The sequence below is a fragment of the Acanthochromis polyacanthus genome, chromosome 9 (assembly GCF_021347895.1).
Source record: "Acanthochromis polyacanthus isolate Apoly-LR-REF ecotype Palm Island chromosome 9, KAUST_Apoly_ChrSc, whole genome shotgun sequence".
Lineage (NCBI taxonomy): Eukaryota > Metazoa > Chordata > Actinopteri > Pomacentridae > Acanthochromis > Acanthochromis polyacanthus.
Window position 1 is genome coordinate 27120131 of NC_067121.1, and position 25963 is coordinate 27146093.

Sequence of the window (25963 nt, forward strand, 5' to 3'; positions counted from 1 at the left end):
ATTTTTTTTTAAATTTAAAGTCACCATATAAATTAATATTTTTTTCTGAAATTTTATGTATTATGTACTATATAATACTATACTATATAAACTAATATGTACCATAAAAAATAGTGACGTAGTCCTGCTCTTTATGTTTTATATATTAGACACGAACAAACGTCTAATACTTAAAACTGCACAGCAAAGGTAGAAGGCATAGGCTACTTCGATCTTTGAAAAAAATTGGCATATTTTTACATAGTTTTTGCGATACATTTTTTTAAAAGATTTTTTACGTATAAAAAATTACAAAAACAGAATTTGTATGTCCATTATAAAAAAATAGAAATTTCTAATAACTACAAAATTATTATTGGTAAAAGTGCAAATCATTATATCTATCAACTATCTTTCTATATAATTATAAATATTAGTATTTTATATTATAGACAATTTCATTACTTGTAAATATTAAGAATTTAATATTAGAAATGGTTTAAAAATAGACACAATTTCATGTAAAGTTAAATTCTAATGCAAAAATTAGAAAATGACAATGTTTTTATGAGATTTTTTTTTCCATTATTTCACTTTTTTGTTTGATTGTTGTTGTTGTTTGTAGTGTGGACTACAATACAAATCTATTTACATTTTCCATTAGAAGGTTCTTGTATACGACTTAAAAGCCAAAGTAAATAAGCATAATCTGATTTTATTTCTTTTTTATAAACTACCGATGCATAGGTGGAGGTAAAAGTAATTTCACTTCACGAACTTACTGCTAATATTTTCTACCATTAAAATTGTAACGTTAACCTCATTACTCTATTGAAAAGCAATTTGGATCGATATCTGTTGTTTTAAATGTCCCTTTCAAGTAACAGTGACTTGGTTTGACTTGGATTTAGTCACTGCCTTAACTGAAAAGATGAGGGTTTTTTCTACTGTTTACAGAGGTGATCTCATGGCCTTAAGCCACGTCTGCTCTTATACAGCATAAATCTGTACAATTATACCTGAATACCTGGATTACAATTGAAACTGGCATTCAGTCCAGCTGTGTATGATACACAATTAGTGTATGAAAACACTAATTTAGATGTTGTGAGGTTCTGGGATGTCCCACAGCTGCAGAGGCTGATGATTATTTTATCTGTTTGAAGATAGTGATGTTGGGGAGCGCTCCAGAGGAACCAGAGGGATTAGGGGGGCATAGTTAATGAGATTATGTAATTGTTTGCTTGAGCAGTCACAGCTAGAGGGTGTGGTGAGGGATATAGTTTAGGTAATCTTGTTACAACGGAAGTATAACTCTGGCTTAAAACATAGACACAAAAGAAGCAGCTACATATGAGATGACCGAGCTATTAGCTGAACATAAAGAACAAATAATAATTTATTTTGCCTAATAAAGGAGTAAGAAAAAAAATCAGGGTAAAAATGCTCAGCTGTAGGTGTTGGTTATTGGGAGTCTGTTTAGATGTCACTTCAAGGAGAACATCACATCCTTCCAACCAGAAAATGTCTCTGTGGCTCTTTACACGTGGCAGCATGCAGTTTATTTTTTACCACAGCGCCCTCTACTGGACTGAAGTAGCAATTTAGTCACTCTGCAGGTCTTTGTGGAAGGTGTGTGAACCTTTGTGCACATTGATGAACCAGCATTGTTGTGTGAGGGCTCCAGCATGTAGAATCCAAGCTGGCTTTGTTTAGTTCAGACTGCAAGACAGAACGTTGCTGCTTGTGTTGTTATTTATGATGAAGGACAAATTATAAAGTGGCATCCCGTAGCAAAAAAGTGAGACAATTGTGTTTTTTATTAGTATTATTACTATTATTATTTGGGTTTACACTTACAAAAAAAAGGTCCAATTTTGGAATTCAACCCAGATAGTTGGTTGGAACTGAAAGTATATTTGACATCCAACAACCAAACCTTCTCCACTGCACCTTCTTTTGTGTCTTTTATCTGATACAGTTTTAGTAATTAAGGTATCTGACCTTTGTGATTATGGACAGAAAACCACTGCACCAAAAAACATTTAATTCTTACTATTTACTTAAAGTATCCTACACTGTTCTAAAAAAAATGCTCTGTCAAATTTAAGGCAAAACATTCTGGATATAAACACAGTTACAAGCAAATTTGGTTGCCAGCGTATTAAGTTTATTTTACTTGATGTTTGACTTATGCACATACTGTCACTGTATTAAAAAAAGCCTTGCAAGAAAACTGAAAAAAAATAAATTCAAGCAGTGTTGTAATCCTTAATAAATATTAAAGCAGCCTATAGATAGACATGCTGTTGTATCTGGTCAGCAATAACTCAAACTAAGACAAAGGTGCTAGATAATAGATTAACCTGATTTTTGAATGTGAATAGAAGACTACTGCAAGACCAAAGTGACAAGAGGACTGTTTGTGTTCCTCAAACTTGCAGTGCTCATGGTGGAAAAATAAAAACCAAATAAACAACAGAATAAACCTAGTTTTTCCTCTTTATTTCAGTGGGCTATAGACATTAAAAATACACCAGTGTGTCGGCTTGTGATTTCATCAGGGTGTGGAGACACAAAGACACAGTGTACCGGCAATTACAGCAGCCGTCACCGGTGTCCAACACAGCACCTGCATCGTTTTCTCTCTCTAGTCTTCTGGGGGCACAACAGAGGAAACACAAAGGCAAGGCCCTCTGCTGACAGACACTTTCTCAGTTAAGGATGATGCAGAAAAGGGAAGATAAGATGCACGTTCGGAAAGCAAACATTTAGATCAACATCAGTCAATAAGATGAAACCTTAAATACAGATGCACTCAAGTAACGTCAGTAGATACAGTATATATCCATGATGAGGAAATCAGGCTGAGCACACTTGTGAAAATCAATTTAAGGAGATAAAAACAAAAAACAATTACCTAAATTTACAACACATACTATGTTTTTGAAGTTATCACAGCCAGTAACCTAAAGTTATTAGCTTTGAGGCCCAGGATGGAGATAAAATCATACGTTTGTGCCCTGAAGCCTACCAGTTCCCCTGATCTCAAAGAGGATTTTGTCCTTTCACCTGTCTTATAGCCATGACCTGGGTCGGAAATTATGGTCATTATTCTTTATTTTGGTCTTCTTGTATTGATATTTCTGAGTGTTTTTCCCCTTTAAACATCCCTTGTGTGCGCTAAACCTGAATTCTTCATTCAAAATGTCATAAACTGATATTTCTGTTGCTAAAGTAAATCTATATGTGGTTTTATCTTAGTTACTTATGTTGATCTAAATGTTTGTTTCCTTTTGTCTACACCATCTTTAAAGAGAAAAGTGTTTTTTTAACAGCCTGTGAGAGGGCTTTAGTTTTGTATTTCCTGTCTTGTATTAGCTGTGTGATGCTCCCAGAGGACTAAAGAGAGAAAATGATAAATGTAGCTAGTGTTGCATACTTGTGGGTACTGCAGCTGTAATTGCTATACTTTTTGGCATCTCCACAACCTGAAGAAGATACAACGAATACTTGTTGGTGTGTGTGTGTTTTTTTTATCGGCTGTTTACCTCCAAAACCAAGCTTGAGTGTCCAGACCTGAAATTTTGATGCCATTTTTTGGTTGCAATTATTCGGTCCTCCTTAATAATATTATATCTGGTCAGATGTGCAGTTTTTGCAGTGCAAGCCTTTGATTTAAAGATGGATATCAAGATATATGTAAAGGAGTCAATAATAAACCATCCTCTGTTGGACGTATTGTCTATTTTGACTTCTTATTTTTCAGATTCCTAGTAATTTTTTAAAAATCTCCCCGCTTCAAGTATGTAAGTAGGGAGGAACACTTCTGAATATATAATGCATTTTATCACCACCACTGCAGTGAACTCCACAGTAAAGACATAATTGAATTCATACATTTCTAACAATGTCACATTTGTGACACTGTCTGCATTTCATTGTTTTATTCATTCAATCAAACTTACAACAGTTAGTTGTTACGTGATTTTCAGTATTTGGACTCCACTTCACTGCATAGGACTTTTCCATTAACTAAAAATATATTTATAAATATTTAAGAGCAACCTAATAGGGGTTTTTATTTACTGAATTTTATTCTGCTTGTGTTTATTAGAAATAAATTAGTATCCAACACAGTGGCATCGACTCTTGATGCTTGTGATGATAGACTTACACCTGTAAAACATAGTACAGCGACAGCATAAATATGACCTTAAATCCAACATTTTTTCACATTAGTTCTATCTCAAGCTGTGAAATGATCATTTTAAATCATAGACTACTTAGTTTAGTTTAGTTTAGTTTAGTTTATTTAAAAGGACAATGTGCAGTAACATTAAAAAGATGCCTGCACCAGATTTAGCACAAAGCTAATTTCCATCTGCAGTCCTTTGCACAATAAAAATACAGATGTATACAGTGACTATTGTGCTAAGCTCATTTGAATCTTTTCTGTGTGCTAAATGATTCAGCTGCAATGACCACAGCAGACACTAGAGGTCCCTATAAGACCGATGAAGCATTTAGCTCGTATGTGGATCGAGCTCCCCTCCTCTTGTGAACAATATAATACATTCCCAGTTTTACACAGTAAAGCTTCATTACAGCAGTACCATCCACAAATCCAGCAATCTCAGTATTCATCCAATCACATCAAATACACAAAGTCTGCATCTTCAACACAATCTCAAATCTGATTTTATCTTCCAAATGTATTTCCCTCACATCAAAGTCTTCTTCCCAAACACCACTCTGGGTCCTGTCTTGGTCCCTCGTGGTTCTGCAGAGATGATCCAGATGGCGGGAGCTTTCATGAAGTCCCTGTCCAGCACCTTGTTCTCCTCTGCCCGGGCCATTGCCTCTAGTTCAGGAGAGGTTTCTGGGGACCAATCTGCCATGAACTTATCCTTGGCCTCACAGTAGTTCACCACCACTTCCTCTGGCTGCTCCCCAAACAGCCAGTCTGGAAAACAAAAATACAGCCAAGAGGGTAGAAAGGAGAGGAAAGCACGGCCAGGAAGAATATTTACTATCTTCTGGTTTACTTATTCTGGTTCCAAGAAGTTAAAGGTAGAGTAACAAACCTGCACAGTCATGGATGAGGTCCTTGATGAGGTGTCCGATGATGGCATAAAGAACAGACAGCACGATGAAGACGGCCATGATCAGGTAGAGGACGTAGGTAGGCAGGTGGATGGCATCCCGAGAAGGTGGAATGTAGGATTCAAAGAATACAGTGCCATCGTCCTCCTTGAAACGAACGTTTAAGCTGTCCACTGGTGGATCCATCGCTGCCTCGTAGACTCTGCTGTCAGCCAGTGAGTCCACTTAATATCTCAGTGTCATCGCTGTATTAAGAACGCAGCATAAAGATTTAATCTTACAATGCGTTCTCTGCAACCACAACACAAACAGATCAGGTAGGAACACGATATTCTCCAACTTTAAAAGTAACACTACTTCTGTGCTCTTACATAAAGCAACCACAAGGCTACTCAAAGTCAAACAACTAAAGTATCAGTGAATAAAATACTTTTACATACAATTCAACATCCAGTCTTTTGGCTAAACACTACAGTAAGCAAGTCGGATTTGGATTAAACGTACACTCGTACAACTATATCGCACCTTGAAGAGTTTTTCATTTTATTTCCTTGAGCAAACTCCTTATCTGTCGGTCTGTCTGTCTGTGGAGCTACGCAGAAGGAAATTAGATTAGCTGCAGCAGCTTGAGGTAGACTACTCAAGGTCAGAAGAACGACTACGAGTGCAGGATCTCAATGAAGTGGAGTATTTACCTGCTGCATCTATCTACCTATCTTTTTCATGCTTACATCAGCATTGACTAGTATTTAAAATGGCTGCTGCACAATAATCCTTGACATTTATAAATAAGGTCATTGCCTCTGACACAACCAGCTTTTAGAAGAAGGTAAGATGGATTAACGAAAGCAGACAAGACACAACAACACATTTGTTTGATTCAGTAGTTTACTTGAGAGAAGCTTAGTTCAACACCAGAACAGGAAAACTGATGTATGTTTACTGCAGGGACACATCAGCACGTCTTATAATGGGGACAATTTCACTGGTCAGTGAGGAAAATGCTTAAAAAGTCTGTTCATAATTCATATTTTGCAGTATGTTCAGTCTGGTCTTACACACAAAGTCAACGTTGCGCTCTCACATAAACATCTTTTTACATATTTCATTTACATTTTGTAGCTTTACAAACTAGGTAGCGAATATTAAGACAGTAGAATATAATTAATCTGGATCATGTTTACATTTAAAAAGAGATGGAAGAAAGCTTTTTTTTTTGTAAAATCAGTACAAGCTACACCTACAGTATCTGCTTTTACATAAAACAAACATGCCTGAGCTTCAGCACTACTACAGCAAAGAAAACACTGATCACTGCACCAAAACGATAAAAACTGATATGAACTGCTGCTGTGACAAAGTGATGACAACTCAAAGGGAAGTGACATAAGGGGCGGCGGGGCAGGCAAAGGTTACGCTATGGATGGATATTCTTTTTTCTCCAGGGCATGATGGAGCAATGGCGCTTCTCAGAGGAGGAGGAGTGAACGGACGGCCTTGGTGGAAACCCGGCAGCGGTCCGTCCTTTTCTCTCTCCATCCTCAGCTTGTCATTCTCCAGCTGCTTAGTGGGATTGCTGAGGCGCCGCTCTTCCTCTATTTCCCCTCGTCCTCCCTCTGAGTCATCCTCCACTGGTTTGGGCCCGAACATCCAGTCTGGGAGGAGAAAACAACAAGCTTACATTAAATAAAGTAATGTATTTTTGTGGCTTCTCAGTGAGAGTTTCAAAGGGGCACTCGAGCAATTCAAAACGGTCGACAAAGCCTGTTTTACAAACTGGAGAAGCGGACGTTTACCAGTCCATGGAGACCTAATTATGGTGCAAATGAGGTTACATCTACATCAGTACATTTGAATATCTTCCATTTCTTCGTAATTCTTAAAATGAATCATATGACCATTCATGGACACTGGACATGTGAGTGTTGGTGTAAACGTGAAGCAGCAGGTCGTTTTTGTTGTTGCTGAATAATACAATAGAGGAACAGCAAAGGTGAAAAGTAGAACCTGAGATGTCCTTAACTGCGCAACTACTACCATAATTAAAATGTGATGTGTCATGTATAAAATGTCTAGATGAGTATCTGCGCAATTCTTTTCAAAAAGTCTGCAGTAACAGCATTTTCAAACTAAAACTGGGCCAGCAATGTTTCCAAAAGTCTCACTTTCAGGCATCCAAAAACACAAGAGTTGTGTGTATGCATCACAAGTTCTGTGTTTTTAATGTAAAATGTATTATTGTGGATGTAGTCTCAGTTGCATCATGGGAAATGTAGGATTCAGTGTCTTTAGAGCTTCACCAGTACAGGCTACTAACCATCAGGTCATCTCTGCCTTAATATTACCAATTCATATGTCTTCTGCAAGCTCCCCAGCTAAGTGGAGGTGCACTACTAAACTGCCAAAGTGCCCCTTTAAGATGTTATTTTAGCAGCAGCCAATTGCTCAAAATTGCTCAGTTTTCTGGCATTCACCTGAACGGAATAACAAAGACACAGTTGGGAAGGATTTCCTCTGTGCACAAACCACAGGGTGAACATGAAGGAAACTGCCATCAGACCACAAAGTCAGCCAAAAAGGGTAAAAAAAAAAGAGGGAAAATACAAAACGCTGATGCAGCCTGAGCTCAAAAGTTGAAGGACAGAATGGACTCAAAGCCACCACAGACGACAGAGATGTTGGAGTGGACGGGTAAGTAAGAGAGGGGGCATGAGTTTGGGACATTCCTGCTGTGACTGTTACCTGCCAGGTCATGCATCAGGTCATTAATGAGGTGTCCCACTATGGCGTAAGTGGCCACTATGACCAGCATCACCCCCACTAGGACATAGACTACATTGCGCGGCAGAGGAATAGCATCTCTCGCCGGGGGAATGTAGTCCACAAAATAGGCCTCCTCCTCCTCCTTCCTTCTGGAGAACTGGAGGAGCTGTCGGTGCTCAAACACCAGCTGTGTGAGGTTCAAAAGCAGGGCTCCTCCTGAGGCGTTCAGGGACACAACCTGTTGTTGGTTCATAGTGTGGCTGCTTTGTCTGTTTAAAGAATGCGCGGAAGCTCTGAGGCTGCTTCTTTGGGTGATTTACTGTCTTGCTGCAGATCCCAGCTTCTTCAGTGCACTGTGAACATTCGGAAAGCAGGTGATGCGCCAGAGAGGAGGAGGAGGGAGAGGAACTGAGCATTAGAAGATCTGGAGCATTTTCTTGAAGCTGGAAAGAGTGACAGATTTGAGTGACAGGTGGAAATGTTACCATGGTTTGATAATATGAGTGTTGTCTTTCAGTAGTGACACTTTTCGGTCGCAAAGTGGCTCGACAGAAAAAATGTAGTTCACCAGACAAATGATACTATACGTGTGCCAATTCTGCTAATCTTTTGTCTAGACTTAAATCCCAACATTCCTCCTTGTAGTCTTTCACACAGGGGTCCTCGGTCATGTTTCCAGGAGAGCGAGGAGTGTGAGACGGAGGAGAGGTGAATATAGGACAGACAGAGTTAATAGGATTGAGTCTGTCATAGAGCAATATCAGCTTTCCATCTGCAGGGATTAGAGATATGAGCGAGGAGAGGTGGACAGTAATACCCTAAAGAGGCTTACCGTCGTCCATGACCATGTTGCATATAGATATGAAATGATACATATATTATAGTGAAACCACTTCCTCCTGGGTTTAAACTGGTATCATGTTACAGATGCACCATATTTTAAATCCATCTTAAGCACAGCAGGTCCACTTTGTATAACTATAAATATCTTGTCACATAATTCACTAATACTATATTTTCACGGCTCATTTCTTGCTTCATTTCGGAGCAGATGGTAATATTTCAAAACACAATCTGATGGATAAACAGAAAAAAGTGTACACCATCAACTTACATGAAATAAATGACAAAGAACAAAACACTAATTCTCCTTCTACAAAAAGAAACATGACAAAATGCTAAACATGAAGAGGGGCAAATTAAAGAAAAACAACACTCACCTGAAGTCAAAACATGAAATCTCTCTGTAGCTCTTCTCTACTGAATGAAAGGACTTCCAAACTGGTGTGTATTGTATGGAGACAGCTCTGGAAATAACCACAAAGACACAGCAGAGAGTTAAGAGCATGTAAACAAAAGGGTTTCTGTATTTGCTGCTCTATCACAGCAAACCACAAAACCCCACCATCATTGTTTCTCTCTGCAAGTGGGCAGGCAAGCAGTGATCCAAAAACATATTTTTATCCTCTCAGGTCTTCTTGGTGCAGCATCAGGACGCAGATGATTTCCTCTAGGACTGAGGCTGAGGCTCATTTTCTTTTTGTGTCTGTAGTCTGATGAACTGAGAGATGATAAACTGCCATTCAATGATGGTGATGGCTACGTTTGCAAAGAGAATGAACCAGGAGACCGGGTGCAGGCCGTAGTAGAAGGTATGCATGATGAGATGTTGGAAAAAAAAAGACGCAAAAGTATGAGGAGTGACAATCAAATCTTCTGGCAAAGGAGAGGCAGACAAGACGAGGTGAAAAAAGCAATGTCAAGTGTCTGAATGTGTCTCGCGATGAGCCTGTCAGGGGAGTAACGCCGCCTGCGTCAGTATCAAGGTGCTCTTTAGTAATCCAGGATTTAGTTGACACACGCCACTGTCACCAGCAGCACCTTTTCACCGAGTCAGCAGACAGTAAAACAGAAGATGGAGTTCATTTAGCATCATTTAGCTGAAGAATCTGGCAGTAGATTTACACTGTCAGCAATAAACCGTACCATAGAAAAATTCACAAATAACAAAAACAAACACAATTAATTGCATTTTCTTGTGCTAAGGTTTTAGATAATCTCCCAGTATTACCTGTAAGACGGACTTCTTCTTCATTTACTTGCAGGATTCATGTAGATTAGTATTTTATTAAAGTTCAAGTAGATTTCCAAGTCTTCTCCGAGTAAAAAAACGAAAGAAAAACAGAAAGCAGAGTGAATGTAAATAAGACCCCACAGGAAGCACTAGAAGCTGAACTGCTCTTGCAGACTAGTCCTAAGCGAAATAACCCCCAGTCATTCAGTCAGCTAGATCCATATCCATTCCGACTGCCTCAGGCTGGAGTGACCACCCTTTTGGGTTTGTCTTCTGGCTCTATTAGCCACTTGGAGTAGACATCGCTCAAGATGAAGGCCCAGTAGACGACGGTTAGGGAGGTGTTGACGGTCATGATGGCGATAATTAAAGGGTGCAGCATGGTGGCAGAATGGGTGGACTCTTAAAAATCTGTGTTGCCCTCAAAAAAAAGTATCTGCTGTTTGGGTGAAGGATTGTCTATGAGTAGAATCACCTCCCTGCCTGCTTCTCCTCTCCTCGTGGACTCCCCACCCCTCTCTACTCTCTCTTTCTACTGGTCACTAAGTTTCTGTGGCAACAGCAGCATAATCCTCTTCAGCAGCTTTGTTACAGAAGATAAAGTTGCATTAGATGTAAACCTGCTTTACAAATGTTATTCATCCATAAGATGTTGTTGCGTAACACGCATATTTATTCCTGGTATAAAACAACACTTTGATATGGAAACTGTACAGTAAGTGCAACAATGATTTGTCGCTTCAAATTACGCCCTGACTGAAAAAACATAATCTTTGTAGTGAACTTTATGTTCTCTGGCAGATATAATCCACAATCTAATCAAGGCTGGAGACATCATACTGAGGAGTTCTTAATCTTACCCCAAGCAGGACAGATGGCTCCTTAAATGAACCCCAGGGGCCACCAGAGCCAGGCAGCACTTGCCCAAACAACATGTGGGGTATGACCTAGATTTTGTTGACCTTCTGTCATTTCAGACTCATCTCGTGAAACCCAGAATCCACAAACTGTATGATAATACAAGTGTTGTGGGAAAAGTGTTCCTGCCTGGAAAGATATTACTAAAACCGAAAAGTTTGGCTTCCAGCAGGTGGCAGTCTGTACAAGCACAGAGTGAATGGTGAACGACTACAGATGATATGACTTGACTGGGTTCTTAATATCACCTACAATCACCTGTCTGAGGTTTTGCTGTCATCAGTTATATCCAGTCCACCAAATGCGTAATTTGCGCATGACGCATTCTATTACCTGAACTTTGAGCTACTCTCCCTTTAAATTCTCACTCATTAGACGTGACTCTTGCGTTGAACTTTGAATCCTACTCGATAGCAGACTGACTGGAGCAGCAGCGTTGCTTCATCACAGATCAAAAGGCAACGAGCGACACTCCTTTAAATCATCTCCTTCTCTCGGCGGCACTGGAGAGGGCGCTGACCTTTAACATGCACCGTTTCATTACCAATGAACGCGTGTAGCTGGGAATATTTCTACCTGAACGGTTTTTAACATACAGCGAAGAGGTCAAGCGACACGTTTGCAAGATGAGGCCGCCGGCGGAGGTCAGCGTGTTTCTCCTTTCTCTCCTGGCTCCTGGAGTTTTGTACATAATGAACAACATCCCTGCGTTTCAGGAGTAAGTGTGTGCGCTCTAATAACTTTCAATCACTTCTTGGCCTGCTGTAGGAGTCATGGCACGGTAAATCCGATAATATTAATAAACTGATGAAGCGGCCCTCTGCCTCAAAGGAAAAGGAAATTGTCCAAGGCGTGTTTATCCTGAGGTGACCCAAAGCTGCTGCTGTAAAGCGTAACAGAAACCCGAGATTCACACAAACCTTGAAACTAAAACAAATTAGAAATAGTATAAACTCCAACTACTTATTTAACTATAGATTCTTTCCTTACTCATATCATGTGGCTGCAACACTGCTTTAAACCTGACCAGTGTTACATCTCAAATAATAGTGAGCTTTTGAATTTCACCAAAGAGAACCTGTCATTGAAATGAGAGTAGGGACACCAGGAAAAGTAGTAGGAGAGTTTGAATCGAATAAAACTTGAGATGAGTATTTTCTGTTATAAAAATGGGTGACATAGCAGGTTATGGAGGCAGTAAATGGATTTTTACAACCTTTAAAGCTTCTAACCTCCTATTTTTTGATGAGAAACATGAATGTGAGAGAAACTGGAACATATTTATAAATCACATCATGGAACCTGCAAATTGCTTTCCAAATTCAAAGCATCTAGAACCAGTGAATAGTGAGCATTTGTTCCAAAAACAAAGATAACCTACACGACTAACTGATCAATAGAATGGTCCCTGATTCATTTGCCTTCTGTTAATTAATTAATATTGATTATTAGATTAATTGCTCAGCTTATATCGGAAAGCTTGGCAGATGTAGTCTGGCACAGAATAATTGATCCTCCTACTGTGACCATCACCGTTATTTCTCAGGCCTCTTCCAATCCTGGGAATGGGGATGGTCGTCCTGGGCTCTGTCCTTCTCCTCCTCCTCCTCATTGTGCGACACAAGACAAAAGTGGACCCTTTATTCTATGGTACAAGCAGACAAAGACACACTTTAATATTACTGAGTGAAATAATTGTGGAGGTATATTTAATTTTGCCTCTGTGTGTCCAGTGTTTGCAGAGTTTTCCTTCACCTGCATGGTGGGCTTGACTAACGCGTTGGAGCAGGACGGGTTCATCTCTGGCTTCATGAGCTTCTACATAAAGAAGGCAAGCTGTCCAATACTGACTTTAACTTCAGCTTTTAACTTGCAAGGTTTGTATTTGATCTGATGTTTCGTCTCTTCAGGGGGAGCCTCATCTGAGCACTGCCTACGCTGTGATGATGTCTTACTGGGAGGGTGTTGTTCACTTCATCCTCTTTCTCACTATCATCCGCCGCATGTTTGCAGGGTGAGCTGCGGCATCAGTAAGATGACAACCTGTCAGCTCTGCCTTCACTCTGATGAATCCTGTTGATTTTCTGTCCATGCAGGAAGTCCTATCGTAATCTGAGTCTGCTGTGGGCCGGCTCCTCCATCGCCCATCAGATTGTTTTCATCCCAGGGGTCGTAATCGGTGAGAACAGCCCACAGGAGTGCTTCTTCTGGTCATTCCGGCTGTGGTTATTTGCGTCCGTCTGTACTGACAATATTCTTATTTGTTCAGGTAAGTATGGGTCAAACATTCGACCGGCCTTCTGGAGGAACGTCCCCTTCTTTTTGGTGCCTTTCTGGGCAGCATCCCTGCTCTTCAGCAGACCTACAGAGATGCCAGTCATCACTGCAGACAAGGTACATTTAAGCGGTTAAGATGTGTACAGCATACATATTTTTCCACAGAGTACCTACCCTGGTCACAGCATGCATGTGTGTGAGCTGTCAGCAGTGAGATCAAAGAGAGATTTTTCACTTTCACTTTTTAGTTTAACCATGTTTTAGAAACTTTCAGAGGAAAAATGTACAGTGTTAAACTACACAGCTAGAGAGATTATGAACATCGGAGAGGACTATGACAGAAATGCATGCTTTATTGAAAAGGAGCTTCCACTGGTAGTTATCTAGGTCAACATTTATCTACCATCAAGCTTTATTTTGACAGATGGCACTAAGAGTAAATACATTACAGAACATTTTGTCAGTACCAATATACACTAAAAAAAACTCAGGATGCATTTATTTTCTTACTTAGCAGGTTAAAAAAGTGAAAAAATAATTGTTGTGTCCAGTTAAAGGCTACATTTATCCGGTGGAACATAAAAAGTTTTTAAGCTGCTCAATTAGTGACAAATTCTAGCGCTGACTTAATCCACATCTTTATCAGGTGTGGCTTTCAAGAACAATGATCAGATAGTGACCAGCACACAGACGCTCCTTGGACCTGCAGCTATAAAAGGCCTCCCTGAAATGCAGCTTTATTCAAATGACAAGATGCCACAGATGACAAGAGAAAGACAAGAACTGGCTGCTGATCTGCTGGATGCTGCATGTCAGTTAGAGTCATAGCCAGACACTTGAATGTTCACAACTCCACCAAGAGATCATTTCACACAGCTCTTGTGCCTGACAGCATGATCGTGTCCTCCAAAATGTCACTTAACTTCAGAGTCCTTCAGGAGGAAAAAAGGACAACAATACACAAGCATGGACAACCACATTCACTCTATCCGTCACAGATATCTGACTGGTTACTGACTTGTGATTTCTCTCTCCGTCTGCCTATGAATATTTCTGATGTAGTTCTTTCTAAGTTGTTTCATGACGTCCATTCTGTTGTAGAGATGCTGAGTGTTTGAACAAGTACCTCCTGCAGATATCTTGAGCCAGCTGGGTGTAACACTCTTTGGTTAAATTAGCAACACTCACTGTGAGTGTCTTATCTGAGGTCTGTCTATCTCTAAACTTGTAAACTCTAAACGAATGCACTGACAGGTCAGACTGGTGCAGCAGTGTTGTCTCCTCACATGTCAGTGCTGTCCCCAGCTCCTGCATGTCAAAAAGAATCAAGAGAATTAAAAAAAAATACTACATGCTGCTTTTATATTTCTGTTAATTATAGTATGTGAGATGGGCACCCATTTAGCTCAGCTGGCTGAATTGGCGGCCCATAAAATGGGCTGTAGTCCCTGACCCATGGCCATTTACTGCATTCCCCTAGTTTTCTACCCATGTTTCCTGTCTCTGTCTCCGCTGTCCTATACACAGTTACGGCAAAAAAAAAAACCCAAAAAAGTAAATGCGAGACAAGCCCACATCCATAAAATGAAATAATCTTGCTTTAGTCCATATCATTGTGTTAAATATACAGCAGCTTTTCTAACTGAGGATGTATCTCTGTAGGTTGCTGCAGAGCAGAAGAAGAGTCTCCTGTCTCGGCCTGTCGACCTGCTTCTGTCTCTTCTGTTACTGGGCTGCATGGCTCTGTCTGTTTTCAGAGGCTTTGTAAGTAAAGCAACATGAGGCTTTTCTCTGTTAGGCACTTGTTCCTTTGATTGCACTCATTCAGACATGTTTGAATGCAGTAACCCTGTTTCTGTTCTACTCCAGGTGGTGCTGGACTGTCCTCTGGACTTCTGTTTCACCTACATCTACCAGTATGAGCCGTACCTCAAAGACCCAGTGGGCTTTCCCCGGGTTATGGTCAGTCTAGAGAAAAAGAGTTAAAGCAAATCTACTGTGTATTCCCCTTCAAAGTAGTAACATGTCTTTTTGTGCAACGTTTGTTTAGATGCTGGTATATCTGTTCTATGCTCTGCCCCTGCTGATCCTCCTTACATATGGCCTGAAAACACCTGGATGCAGCTGGATGTTGGACTGGACTCTCTTCTTCGCTGGTGCCATGGTTCAGGTAGCTGAGATTAAAAGGCCTTAGCTGTTTTATAATACTTCTTGAAAAAGCAGAATCCAAAGCCTCGTGTTTACTTCTTCCTCCTACTGTGCTGTTCTCTGCAGACCCAGTGGTGCCATATCGGAGCATCTCTGCACTCCCGAACTCCCTTCACGTACCGAGTTCCAGCAGACAAACGGTGGCCTGTTATCGCTCTCAATGTGCTGCTCACTGCTGTGCCGGCTCTCCTGGCCCTGCGCTGCCACAACAACCCCGCTTATTTTATGAAACCTGTTCCCAAGGGACAGACCAACAGCCAGAAGAAGAAAAACTAGACCTCACAGGAGGCACGGACTGTCGAGGAATACTTCACGCTGTGACAAGTCTAATGTTTTCTGGGGACTTTTTTTGTTGCACAAACTGCTATAACTACACAATCCGTCAACCCTAAAAACATTGCTCTCAGAGTCAACTGTTAAAAATCAGTCACCTCATGCAGCACTCCCTGCATGGACTATTGGACCCTGATAAGCAGGCTGCTGATGGAGGCGAGGACTGTGATCAGATCTCGCAGCTCTCAGGTGACTCATGCAGATACAAAGTTGGCATCTTTAGTCTACTAACCTGGATCGTACAGGCCAGCAGCAAGTTCTGTGACAGTCCTTAGTGTACTTATTTCTGTGCAGAAATCCAGACTTAAACTTCACAGCTTGCAGATTATTTTTGCAGGGAAAACGAGCACAGCTTCCATACTTTTCAAACTGAGTATGTAATAAATGTTGAGGGGATTTACCGAGTACGTGGAATGCTGAATAACTTAAGATTAGCTGATAAGGGAGATAACTTACCCCAGCTGCCAAACTGATGAGGTAAAAAAAAAAAAAAAAAGGAGGGGGACACTGTGGAGCATATCCGGTAATCCTTCATGTCTTCAAATGATTGGTTTTGTCTAGACAGTCCAAAAAGATAAATATTCCATATATGATGATATAAAACCGATAAAAGTGCCACATTTTAGAAACTGAAACCAGATATGCTTCAAAAATGAAACTAGTTTTGTCCATCTGGTAATCCATTAAGTGATGTACCGTTTCAGCTGTGACCACATCGAAGTGTCTCCATGTTAATGTTCTTTATTTTGCACAATAAAAAATGGAACACTGGATTGTGGTTATTTTTGTTATTTAGGAATTGGAGAAAGATATCTTGAGCCAGCTGGGTGTAACACTCTTTGGTTAAATTAGCAACACTCACTGTGAGTGTCTTATCTGAGGTCTGTCTATCTCTAAACTTGTAAACTCTAAACGAATGCACTGACAGGTCAGACTGGTGCAGCAGTGTTGTCTCCTCACATGTCAGTGCTGTCCCCAGCTGGTGATGTCATTGTGCTGTATGTGCAGTGCTGCAGTTGTCCCACTGATAAGAGATGAACCCTGGATTTAGGTGAGCTGTCACACACGACAGCAACACAAATTATCACATGGTACACTGGTCAGCCGTCCATGGTTCAAACAATCGTTTTCCTGGATGCCAAAGTGTGTCGTCATCGTGGTGAATCAAAATTTGGCGTGTCGAGGCATGTAGCTACTGCTGAGGACACACAGGTCATGACCTTGGATGTTCTTATTCTCAGATTTTGTGGACTAAGGCGGACTTGATTTGCATTTTATGTATACACGTCTTATGAAGCACATCGCAAAGGTACAAGATCAAGTTTGGGGGGGGCACAAAGTCTGCATGCTTCATCTTCTGGTTACCATAGGTGTTATTCATTATGCTAACACATCACCTTGCTTCTCATCTTCTCTCAGTGAGAATATAAGAGAAAGAGGCAAGGACAAGATAGTTAAAGCAGCCAGTAAGACCCTTCGGTATATAGAAGCAGCAGGAAGTGATACGAGTTCTGACGTGGCCAACTGCTGTATCATTTTTTCAAATTGAGCCAACATCAACTAAGGTGCAGCATTAACACATCACAACACTTGAACATTTCAGGACACATCTTTTTCTTGTTCTAAGCTCCTCATTTCACGTTCTTCGAGTTGCATTTGAAGAGCCCCTTCACCTTAAAGCTGCAGTTTACCGATGACAGTCTCTAAAACAGATTCCAAGAGACAGGGTTTCATACAAAACAAACCCAAGGAACCAGGTAAGCATCATTCAGTCCATACATGAAGTTTCCTATAAACCAAAATTATATGACCTGAAAACATTCACCTGTCTGACACGGCGTTGAGCACAGTTGAAAACTGTTTGGCTTCCTTTCCCCAAACTACAGACCTGACTTCATTCATTCATTAGCAGGTACATATGGGTCACTGTGGCTCCTAAAGCCACACCCACACAGTCATACCAACGCTAACAATAATCAATACAAATAAATCATATTTTGGCTCCAACGCTTATGTATACTAAAGTCTGAAAAATACTAAAAATTTAACAGCTTTCTTGCAGATTTTCCTCATTTTGTTAAAAACATCTTTATTTTTTACTAATAGTAAGTCTTTGACTGTATTAAAGAAGCTAAAAAAAATGTTATATTACTGATATTTGCCTTTATCAGTTTATTTTAGTTTTTAAAAATTACAGTATTTTATAGTTTTTTCCCCCCCATTTTTTCTGGCACTCTTGCTACGAGCTTAACACTGACGATCATTCAAGGGTTTGTTGGTAACAAAAAACAGAAATGTCATTATTTGTTTTGTTCACTTTATTAAGAATGGAATACAACAGCAGGACAAAAAGTCATAAGAACACCAAAAAAGTGGATGACCGATCAAATATCAAAGGGACCAAAGACAAAAAAATAGTGACATTCTACCCATCATGTAAATATAGACGTGCAAAGATTGAAAGTATTTAGCAGTTCAGATACAATCATGTGGTTATCTCAGGAAAGTACTTTAAAATCCCACTCACACCATCTCTGTCAGTGGGACGTGTCCGCCAGCTGACGGTGCTTATGGGGATGGGGGAGTCTATTTGATTGGACAAGGTCCAGCTATCGATCAGGATCAGCCAATAACACACACCACGATATTTACAATACAGAGATTAGAGGCAATCAAATGATTAATTTTGTTACTGACTGATTGTTGGACTTACATACTGGTATAGAAAAAATGATGTTACGTCGGCTCTCTGAAGTATAAGTAAAAAAAGAAAGCATATTCACTAGCAAATGATTCATAATAAATAGTAACATTACACAAACATAGCAAATATTAGAAAAAGAAGCATGTCAGTAGAATAAAACAGCTATTCAGGTGCTCTATGGAGAAAGTAACAGCTACAGTACACATACAAAAAGCTCGGGGTTAACAGGGACTGAACGCTATCTTGCATCAATTACGTCTGTGCTTTGTAAACAGAATACTAGGATGACGGTTTGTTTTTCATGTAGAACAAGCAAACTTTTACAAAAAAAAGTGACTCTTCTCACCTCTCTATGTTCCTGTCTTACATGCATACGCTCACACACACTCACACACTGCTGTCAGCGCGACAGACCAGCACAGGGTTTTAGTTTGTAGACGGGTGGAGACGTCAGGGCTAGAAGGAGTTACGAGAGTTATAGTTAGTGTTCGCATGGACCTCAGTTAAAGGAAGCAGAGTGAAAAGAAAAGGAAGCATCCAAACACCCAAACTCGGAGACGTGGTTATGAAGAGATCATCGTCTGTGTGTTAGAAGAGGATAACCTTATTTATCAGGAGGAGTGAAGCTAAGCAGAGAGCAATGGTTAGAAGCAAAACATGGAAGTGACGTGAACTACTGTCTTTCTGTATGGGCCATGGTTAGCACCTAGGCATTGCAGAAGTTGTATTATTTGGTTCAGTAGTAGCTGTGTGCGTCCTCTCTGGCCTTGTGTCCGTCTCCTCCGTGTCTCCTGTGGCCGCGGCGCTCATGGTGCTGATTGTGGTGATGACGTCGGTACCGGTGTGACCGCCGAGCTGCAGGGAAACCAAAATGTTTATCTATACGAGGGGTGTCAAACTCATTTTAGATCAGGGGCCATATTCAGCCCAGCTTGATTTTAAGTGGACCAGTGAAATTACAGCATATTAACCCATAACAACTCCAAATTTTTCCTTTGTTTTCAAGCAAAAAAGTACGCTCTTAAAATGTTCACATTTAATGAACACATTATAAACAACCTGAAGTTTCTTCAGAAAAATAACTTCAATTTCAGCAATAATACGCCTCAGTTTATCATTTACAGCTGTCTACAAAGGCACAAAACATTTAGCCGTGATCAAAACAACAACAGTCGGACAACAAAAGACAAAAAAACAACAAAAAAGAAGACAAAATATTACAAAAAAGAGACACAAAATGACAGCAACTAGAACAAGACAACAAAGAATGAGACAAATTACACAAAACAGAAAAGAAAAGAGACAAAAAATTATCAAAAAAAAGGTACAAACAACAAAAACGAGACAAAAAAACTACACAAACGACACAAGCCAGACAGAAAAACACGAAAATAATACACGATCCCACTACAGTCATTTCTATGCACTTGTCTCTGTCTTGAATTTATTTAACATATTATAAGGTATATTTTAGGAAGCTTAAGTTTGTGCTTTAGACCTTTAACATTTTTCTATATCTTATATACATCTCTATATATCTTTAATCCTTTAGAACATTTAAATTGTGACCAACAAATGCAGTAACTTCTTAAAAGCCACACCTCATTACCTTAAAGAAATGTTTAAATCAAATTTTACTGCAATTTCTTATTGCTAATCAACAACATATCTGCGATAACCTCACATAGCTGATACAGCATGTCGGTAGGGAGGATTTATATGCTGCACATCTTCTTTACGCCTTTATTAGTGAGTCAATAACAGAGGGATGACAGGAAATTAGATGGGAGAGAGACTATGAATCATCTTTAACATAGCTCCCCGGCTGGTTGCCGTTCGTTGTCGGCCACCAGGGTGCTCCTCGTTTGCTCTCCTCACTTTGATTTGACTGTAATTTCCATGATTAAAATAAATGAATCCTATTTTACTGCTGCACTAACGCTGTTGTGACTTCCTGTGAACATCAAAAGACCAGAAATTAGGTGACATTTAAGCAGGAAAGGCAGCTAAAACTAATAATTATATACAAAGGCAGCCTGGCAGGACTGTTGGAATTGTGGTAACTGGGGAGCAGGGTGAAGAAAAGACAGTAAAGATGTGATATTTAATTCTAAATTTGTAACAGTGATACAGAATTATAATTATCGAGCCTCAAAACCAACAAAATGGTGAATCAAAACAATCACATCAACGAGGGAATGCTAAAGCTGCGTGTTATTTCCTCATTCCTCATGACACTAAAACTCACACTTTGTGCAGATGATCCGGGGTCGCTCCCAGCTCCCGTCGGCCCGGCAGCGTGCGGTGGGGATGTGGCGCTGGTAGAAGCCCTCAGAGCACTGGTAACGCACCACTGAATGGATGTCATAGTGAGATCTCCGCCGACCTATCAAATGGGCGTTCTCCACTGCAGGAGGGGTCCCACATAACACTGCAAAATGACAAAATCCGCATTAAACCAGCGTACTTTTTCACATCTCATCCATCTGTGTCATACAAGAGTGTGTAAAAGATCTCCCTCCACCATTAGCAGGTGTGTTCTGCCTGCAGATGGCAGCCTTGCTGCTGCATGTGCCGACTGAAGGAGCTGTGCGAGGCCCGGGGGAAGTAATGTGTCTCTGCAGCAGACGGGAGCTACAGCCAAACCACGGAGCCATGAGACCGCAGCCAGACAAACACACACTCTCAAACTACTTCATCCCTTCTCTCCCTGTCCTCTTTTATCTCCCTGCTTCCTCCTCTAACGCCTCCTGACCGTCCTCCATGTCTTCGGCGTGCTCTCCCTCCATCCTACAACATCTCACAGCATTCAGGCTGGCTGCGTCCCAGAGGAAAGGTGTGGGAGAGCATCATCAAGAAAACCTGGCAGGATGTCTCACAAAAAAAACCCATTTCAGACGATATTTGTGAACAGTGCAATAATTGGCAATAACTGCAACTTCAGTTCTGCTGCCCGGACAAGTGTAAGTGGTGGGGGCCAGAGGAGGAAGAGATGCCAATAAGAGGAAGACAGAGATTGAGGTTGCCCTCAAAAATCGATACAGGTTTTATTCTGAATCACAGGCTTCACTTAAGTTTGTTTTTGTTGTCAATTTTTGGAGCATCTGCTGCTTTCACCTTTTATGGGGGAAAAGAGCAAATGACATGAAAGAGATACTGAGCTCAGCCTCTGATGCTTTGTGAGACAGAATCTTCTACACACAAAGAACTGTGATGAACACTGATGACTAACAGGTGTCCATCTGGTCAGTGGTTAAACTAAACTATATGAAGACAGGAAAAGTCTTGAACTGCTTATGCAACGGTGAAACGATGAGACAGCTTCTTACTAGACTTGAATTTCTCAAAAGAGAGCAAATATTATTAGCAATCTGCTAAAGGAACTGAATGTTTTTACCTATTGTGAATACAGCGCGGCCATTTGTTTGGTTGCATTCAGTTCAGCAGTGTTTCAGTACCTGTGCCTTTCTTGCAGATGTAGGGCAGGTTGTAGTTGCAGGGCACGTCGTTCCACTTGCCGTCCTCATGGGCAATGGTCACCACACAGTCCTCGCCGCCTGCAAAGAAGTTATCCGGCTGGCTCTCCCTCCAGTTCTCATACACCTGCACGGCAAACAAACAACGCACTTCAGCTGCATCTGCTTTCATTCATCAGTCCTATCAATCTGGAAGCCTTCACTCTTTTCTTTTCATTGTTTTTTTATTAATCAAACCCAAAAAATTCACACCGGTATTTTCACACTAAAGCAATTTAGACGATTACCCATGAGAATTTTGCACATAAATGAGGACACGGTTTTAATTTTAAATTAAAAGGTTTTTTTTTTAAATAGAAAAATTCCCCTTTGGAGCGATGAGGTCCTACATGAACACAAAATTGTCTGCCAACATATTCCACGTAGGATTTATGTTTTTATCTGAGACACTGTTTTGATGCTCGTTTGAGTAGATCAGAGATCAGTCAGAACCCGGTTGATGGATTGCAGGGCTCGTTACGTCTGATCAAACCACACCAGTGTCGGATTGTTGTTGCTTTTTTAGTCACAAGTGTCATGTTTTGAAGATTTCTGAGGCAGAACTACTGAAAACTGACCAGATCGTTGCCATCGGTCCACTGAAAGTCCTCCTCCACTGTGCGATCATTCAGACCAATCCAGGCGTTGTCATGACCGAGACCTAGAATGAGCAGCAGCAACTGTTTTAGGTAAATTATAACAGTATCAATCTATTCTTTTGTCTGTTTTCCCACATGATTTAATTTGTGCATCATTTTGTCATGTCCCTCTTCCTCACTCTCCATTCATTACACTGTAAATGAACAAATCACTACATTTATAGATACTTTTATGCTTCAATTTTATTGTTTGCACTATATAACATTTATGCTTTTCCTTTACGTTTTGTTCCTTACTCTGCAGACCCGGGTGCGTTGGTTGATATTTGAGTCTTTTCAGGGGGTTTTCCTCTTCTTTTTTTTTCAGAAAAATGTATAAAATTCGATAAAAACCCAATCAGCAGCAACACAAACAGACGCACGTACCGTTGATAAACTCCTGCTCGGTGCCTGAGGTGACACTGCTGAGATGAGCGCTGTGCTCTCTGCAGTCTTTCTCTGCGTCCTCCCAAGTGTGTCTGTGGGTGAAGTACCTGTGGGAAGACGCAGCGAAAGTGGAAAATACATATTTCATATATAATGCAGCGAGACAAGTTTAAATAGTACAGAGCGGTACGGTAAGTATGTCAGGGATAATGAAGAGTAATGCATATAGATGAGTCACCTATGGCTGCAGGTAGCAATAATGGGACTGCACTTATTTGCACAGCGCAGTGAGTTTTGCGTCATTCCTACCTGTAGCAGTGGCCGTGGAACTTCCTCCAGCCATGTTCGCAGCCTTCGATGTCTGCAAAGAGGAGAGGAAGTGGGAGAGGTTGAATGAATTCCTCCTAAAATCATAGTTAAGGCTGGAGTAAGATTAAAATAAGGCTGGATAGGATGTGAGCAGAGAGGAAGCTGAAGTGTTCCGTCTCATTTGGCAAATAAAGACTAAAATATATGACTCTGGCATCTCGAGAAGCTAAATACACCAACTGTAATTACACAGGCTCATTTTCAATTCGCAGCACATGTGGCCCTCTCTCTGCACGATTGGTATTCATTAATAACACCAAGGTCTGAGGAATCATTTATAACTGCAAAGGTTAGATATTCATTAATCCTCATTACTACCAGTGCACGACACACACACACACACACACACACACACACACACACACACACACACACACACACACACACACACACACACACACACACACACACACACACACACACACACACACACACACACACACACACACACACGAGGAGGAGAGATCTGGAGCTGGAGGTGGCTAAAGCTAAAGCCAGTGAGGTGATGAATCAGCATGTGTGTGTGTGTGTGTTACAGAGGGTGTATGGGGGGCGGTTAGTGCCACAGAGACACTCGTGAATTTTGCCTCTGTGTTTGTGTTTATTATTCACAATGCACATACTCATGAGATTAGATTGCCTCCCCTTTTTTTGTTGAGTTATGGACAGACGAGCGCCGAGTATTTCTGGGTTGATTGCTGCCCCACGCCTCGATGATTACCTTCAGATTTTATTTTTTTCTATATTAGATTGCCCGCATCAAACTATTTTACCTCCAGCCAGTTCAGTCCTCGCTTAGCCTGGTTTATATTTAGAAACAAAGCTTCGCATCTGCCAGCTCGATTTCACTGATTGGTTTCTCTGCCTCCCCAGCCTCGATTCTGACTGATTTTTACTTACTTTACTTGAGCATGAAGGCTGGAAACAGGGAGAAGCTTTAGAGAGAACTTTTCCGAATCAATTGTTTCCTCTGGCTTTTTCATGTTTTACAAAAAATGTCCTCCAAGTTCTGCTTGCTTTTATATTGTATACCGTCTCCTCAGAAGATGTATTTGAAAGAAAAAACACATTATTAACAGCAAATGTTTATATGAGAAAACTGCATTGGGTTTTACCTTTGGACGGTCAAAAAATAAAATGGGAATCCCTGCTTAGTGTTTCCCAGGACAATAGAGATAATAAATTAAGCTGAAAATACATTTAGACAAATTTCTCAGCTGTTAATAACAAAGATGGAAAAGATTTTGACTTTCTTGCAGCATATGTGCAAAATTATTAATATACAGGAGGGACAAATCTGCCACCTCTGGATAAAGGTGACACCTGCTCCATTCTCCTGGGTCAAAGTAACATCTCATTTAAAGATAAAACACTTTTTCCTGCATATATGAAAGAAAATGTTATCAAGAAATGTGTTAAATCGGTACCTACTGCCCCACGCTAGCTAATTCTTATGAATGTAATTGTAATTTCACTACACTGAAAGATACGACGGAGTAATACATTAAAATTACAATCTAAAATAATGTGTTTTCCCTGTGGGACCAAAGAAGACACAAAATCAATGGAGCTCTATATTATGTGGGCGTGAATGGTCAGAAATTCAGCAAGGGTGGGATTAAGAAAGCAGCCCGGCATAGGGCTGTAGTTTAGCCTAATCAACAGTTGGGGGTATTAATGTGCCAATAAATCAGGTTATGTGCAAACTGGAACACAGAAGAAGGAGGAAGATCTCACTGTGAAAAAACATTCAGTGCAAACATAGCTTTGGTCTCTTTTCAGAAACCTCAACAGAGGACCTTTAAACCTCTAAACGCCAAAAGCTGCTGCCAGGTTTGAAAGGCATGTTACATTTTTTAAAAAATTACCATAATTATCATAGAAAAAAAACATTAAAAACAGGAGGAATGATCAAATTCTCAGTTTTCCAACAATCTTCGTTCTAGTCATCTGTTAAGTTGTATTGGAAAAAGTATCCAAATCAAGCTTAAAACAATGATTTTTCATTAAAATCACTTTACTCTGCATGTCTCATTAAAAAATGGCAGTAATGTGACAATATCTCAGGTGCTTTTTAACTGGACTCGGCTGAACTGCAGGCAGTGTTTGCACAGAGCATAGAGGGGACAGGTATGGAAGCGGATTTTTAAAAAATGCAAGTAGAAAAACATCTGTAGTATGTAGTCGCCTGTGGGCACAAAATGTTGCATATTTTTTACATTTTTGTTAAAATAAATTAAAAAAAACTTTACTTTAAACTTTTACTTTTTTCCTGATTTACTTTGCGATACTGCACAAAAGCCTTTTTTTGCAGATCTTTCTCTACTTCTAGCCATGGTTGTGCTGATTCCGTAGAGATTCAGGACTTTAAATTGCAGTGAAAAATGAGCCTGGAGTGTGGAAAAAACGTGACAGGAGTGAAAAACAGCCCATAAACTGCTTAGGTTTCAGATAAAATACAATCTTGAACCATAAAATAGTATTGCTCTCACACCAAACACAATAAACTAATGTCTTTGATTCTTACAGTCCACTACACACTCGTATAGGAATGTGTTTGCATGAGAGACGTTGACTTTAAATGTGCAAATAGCAACTGATGCTTAGAAAATGGTGTATGTGTCTTTTTTGCACGCAGTAGATTCAGTTTATGTTTGTCACCCTGCGGGCCTGTGAGACACACAGATACATC

At 40.3% G+C, this 25963-nt stretch overlaps 3 protein-coding genes and 1 long non-coding RNA gene across 6 annotated transcripts in view; 1 reads left to right on the forward strand and 3 right to left on the reverse strand.

Annotated features, from left to right (window-relative positions):
- Positions 1 to 4233: 4233 nt before the first annotated feature.
- Positions 4234 to 5326, reverse strand: LOC127535463 (uncharacterized). Its single transcript, XM_051953574.1, has 2 exons — positions 5067 to 5326; positions 4234 to 4945 (listed from the first exon to the last, which is right to left on the reverse strand). Exons 1-2 carry the CDS (start codon positions 5269 to 5271, stop codon positions 4704 to 4706), a joined length of 447 nt encoding a protein of 148 aa, XP_051809534.1. The 5' UTR covers positions 5272 to 5326; the 3' UTR covers positions 4234 to 4703.
- Positions 5327 to 5955: 629 nt separating this feature from the next.
- Positions 5956 to 10449, reverse strand: LOC110953511 (uncharacterized). 2 transcript variants are annotated; one of them, XR_002595858.2, is made up of 3 exons: positions 9920 to 10449; positions 9069 to 9155; positions 5956 to 6740 (listed from the first exon to the last, which is right to left on the reverse strand). It is a non-coding gene; the product is annotated as an uncharacterized LOC110953511 (long non-coding RNA). The 2 variants fall into 2 exon arrangements; XR_007944219.1 differs by lacking the exon at positions 9920 to 10449 and adding an exon at positions 9254 to 9648.
- A 799-nt stretch (positions 10450 to 11248) lies between these two features.
- On the forward strand, positions 11249 to 16429 carry tm6sf2a (transmembrane 6 superfamily member 2a). The gene is made up of 10 exons (XM_022197573.2): positions 11249 to 11558; positions 12387 to 12490; positions 12574 to 12671; positions 12751 to 12854; positions 12937 to 13019; positions 13110 to 13234; positions 14780 to 14881; positions 14987 to 15079; positions 15168 to 15287; positions 15392 to 16429. Exons 1-10 carry the CDS (start codon positions 11467 to 11469, stop codon positions 15599 to 15601), a joined length of 1131 nt encoding a protein of 376 aa, XP_022053265.2. The 5' UTR covers positions 11249 to 11466; the 3' UTR covers positions 15602 to 16429.
- A 1529-nt stretch (positions 16430 to 17958) lies between these two features.
- LOC110953544 (neurocan core protein-like) overlaps positions 17959 to 25963 on the reverse strand; it is a 50726-nt gene continuing 42721 nt past the window's right edge. For both annotated transcript variants that reach the window (XM_051953211.1, XM_022197614.2), the window contains exons 15-20: positions 23212 to 23263; positions 22903 to 23009; positions 22456 to 22538; positions 21821 to 21965; positions 20611 to 20793; positions 17959 to 19217 (exon numbers count right to left, since the gene is read on the reverse strand). In XM_051953211.1, coding sequence (XP_051809171.1) covers positions 19099 to 19217; positions 20611 to 20793; positions 21821 to 21965; positions 22456 to 22538; positions 22903 to 23009; positions 23212 to 23263 — 689 coding nt within the window. In that variant the 3' untranslated portion in view covers positions 17959 to 19098. The remainder of the gene's footprint in view (positions 19218 to 20610; positions 20794 to 21820; positions 21966 to 22455; positions 22539 to 22902; positions 23010 to 23211; positions 23264 to 25963) is intronic.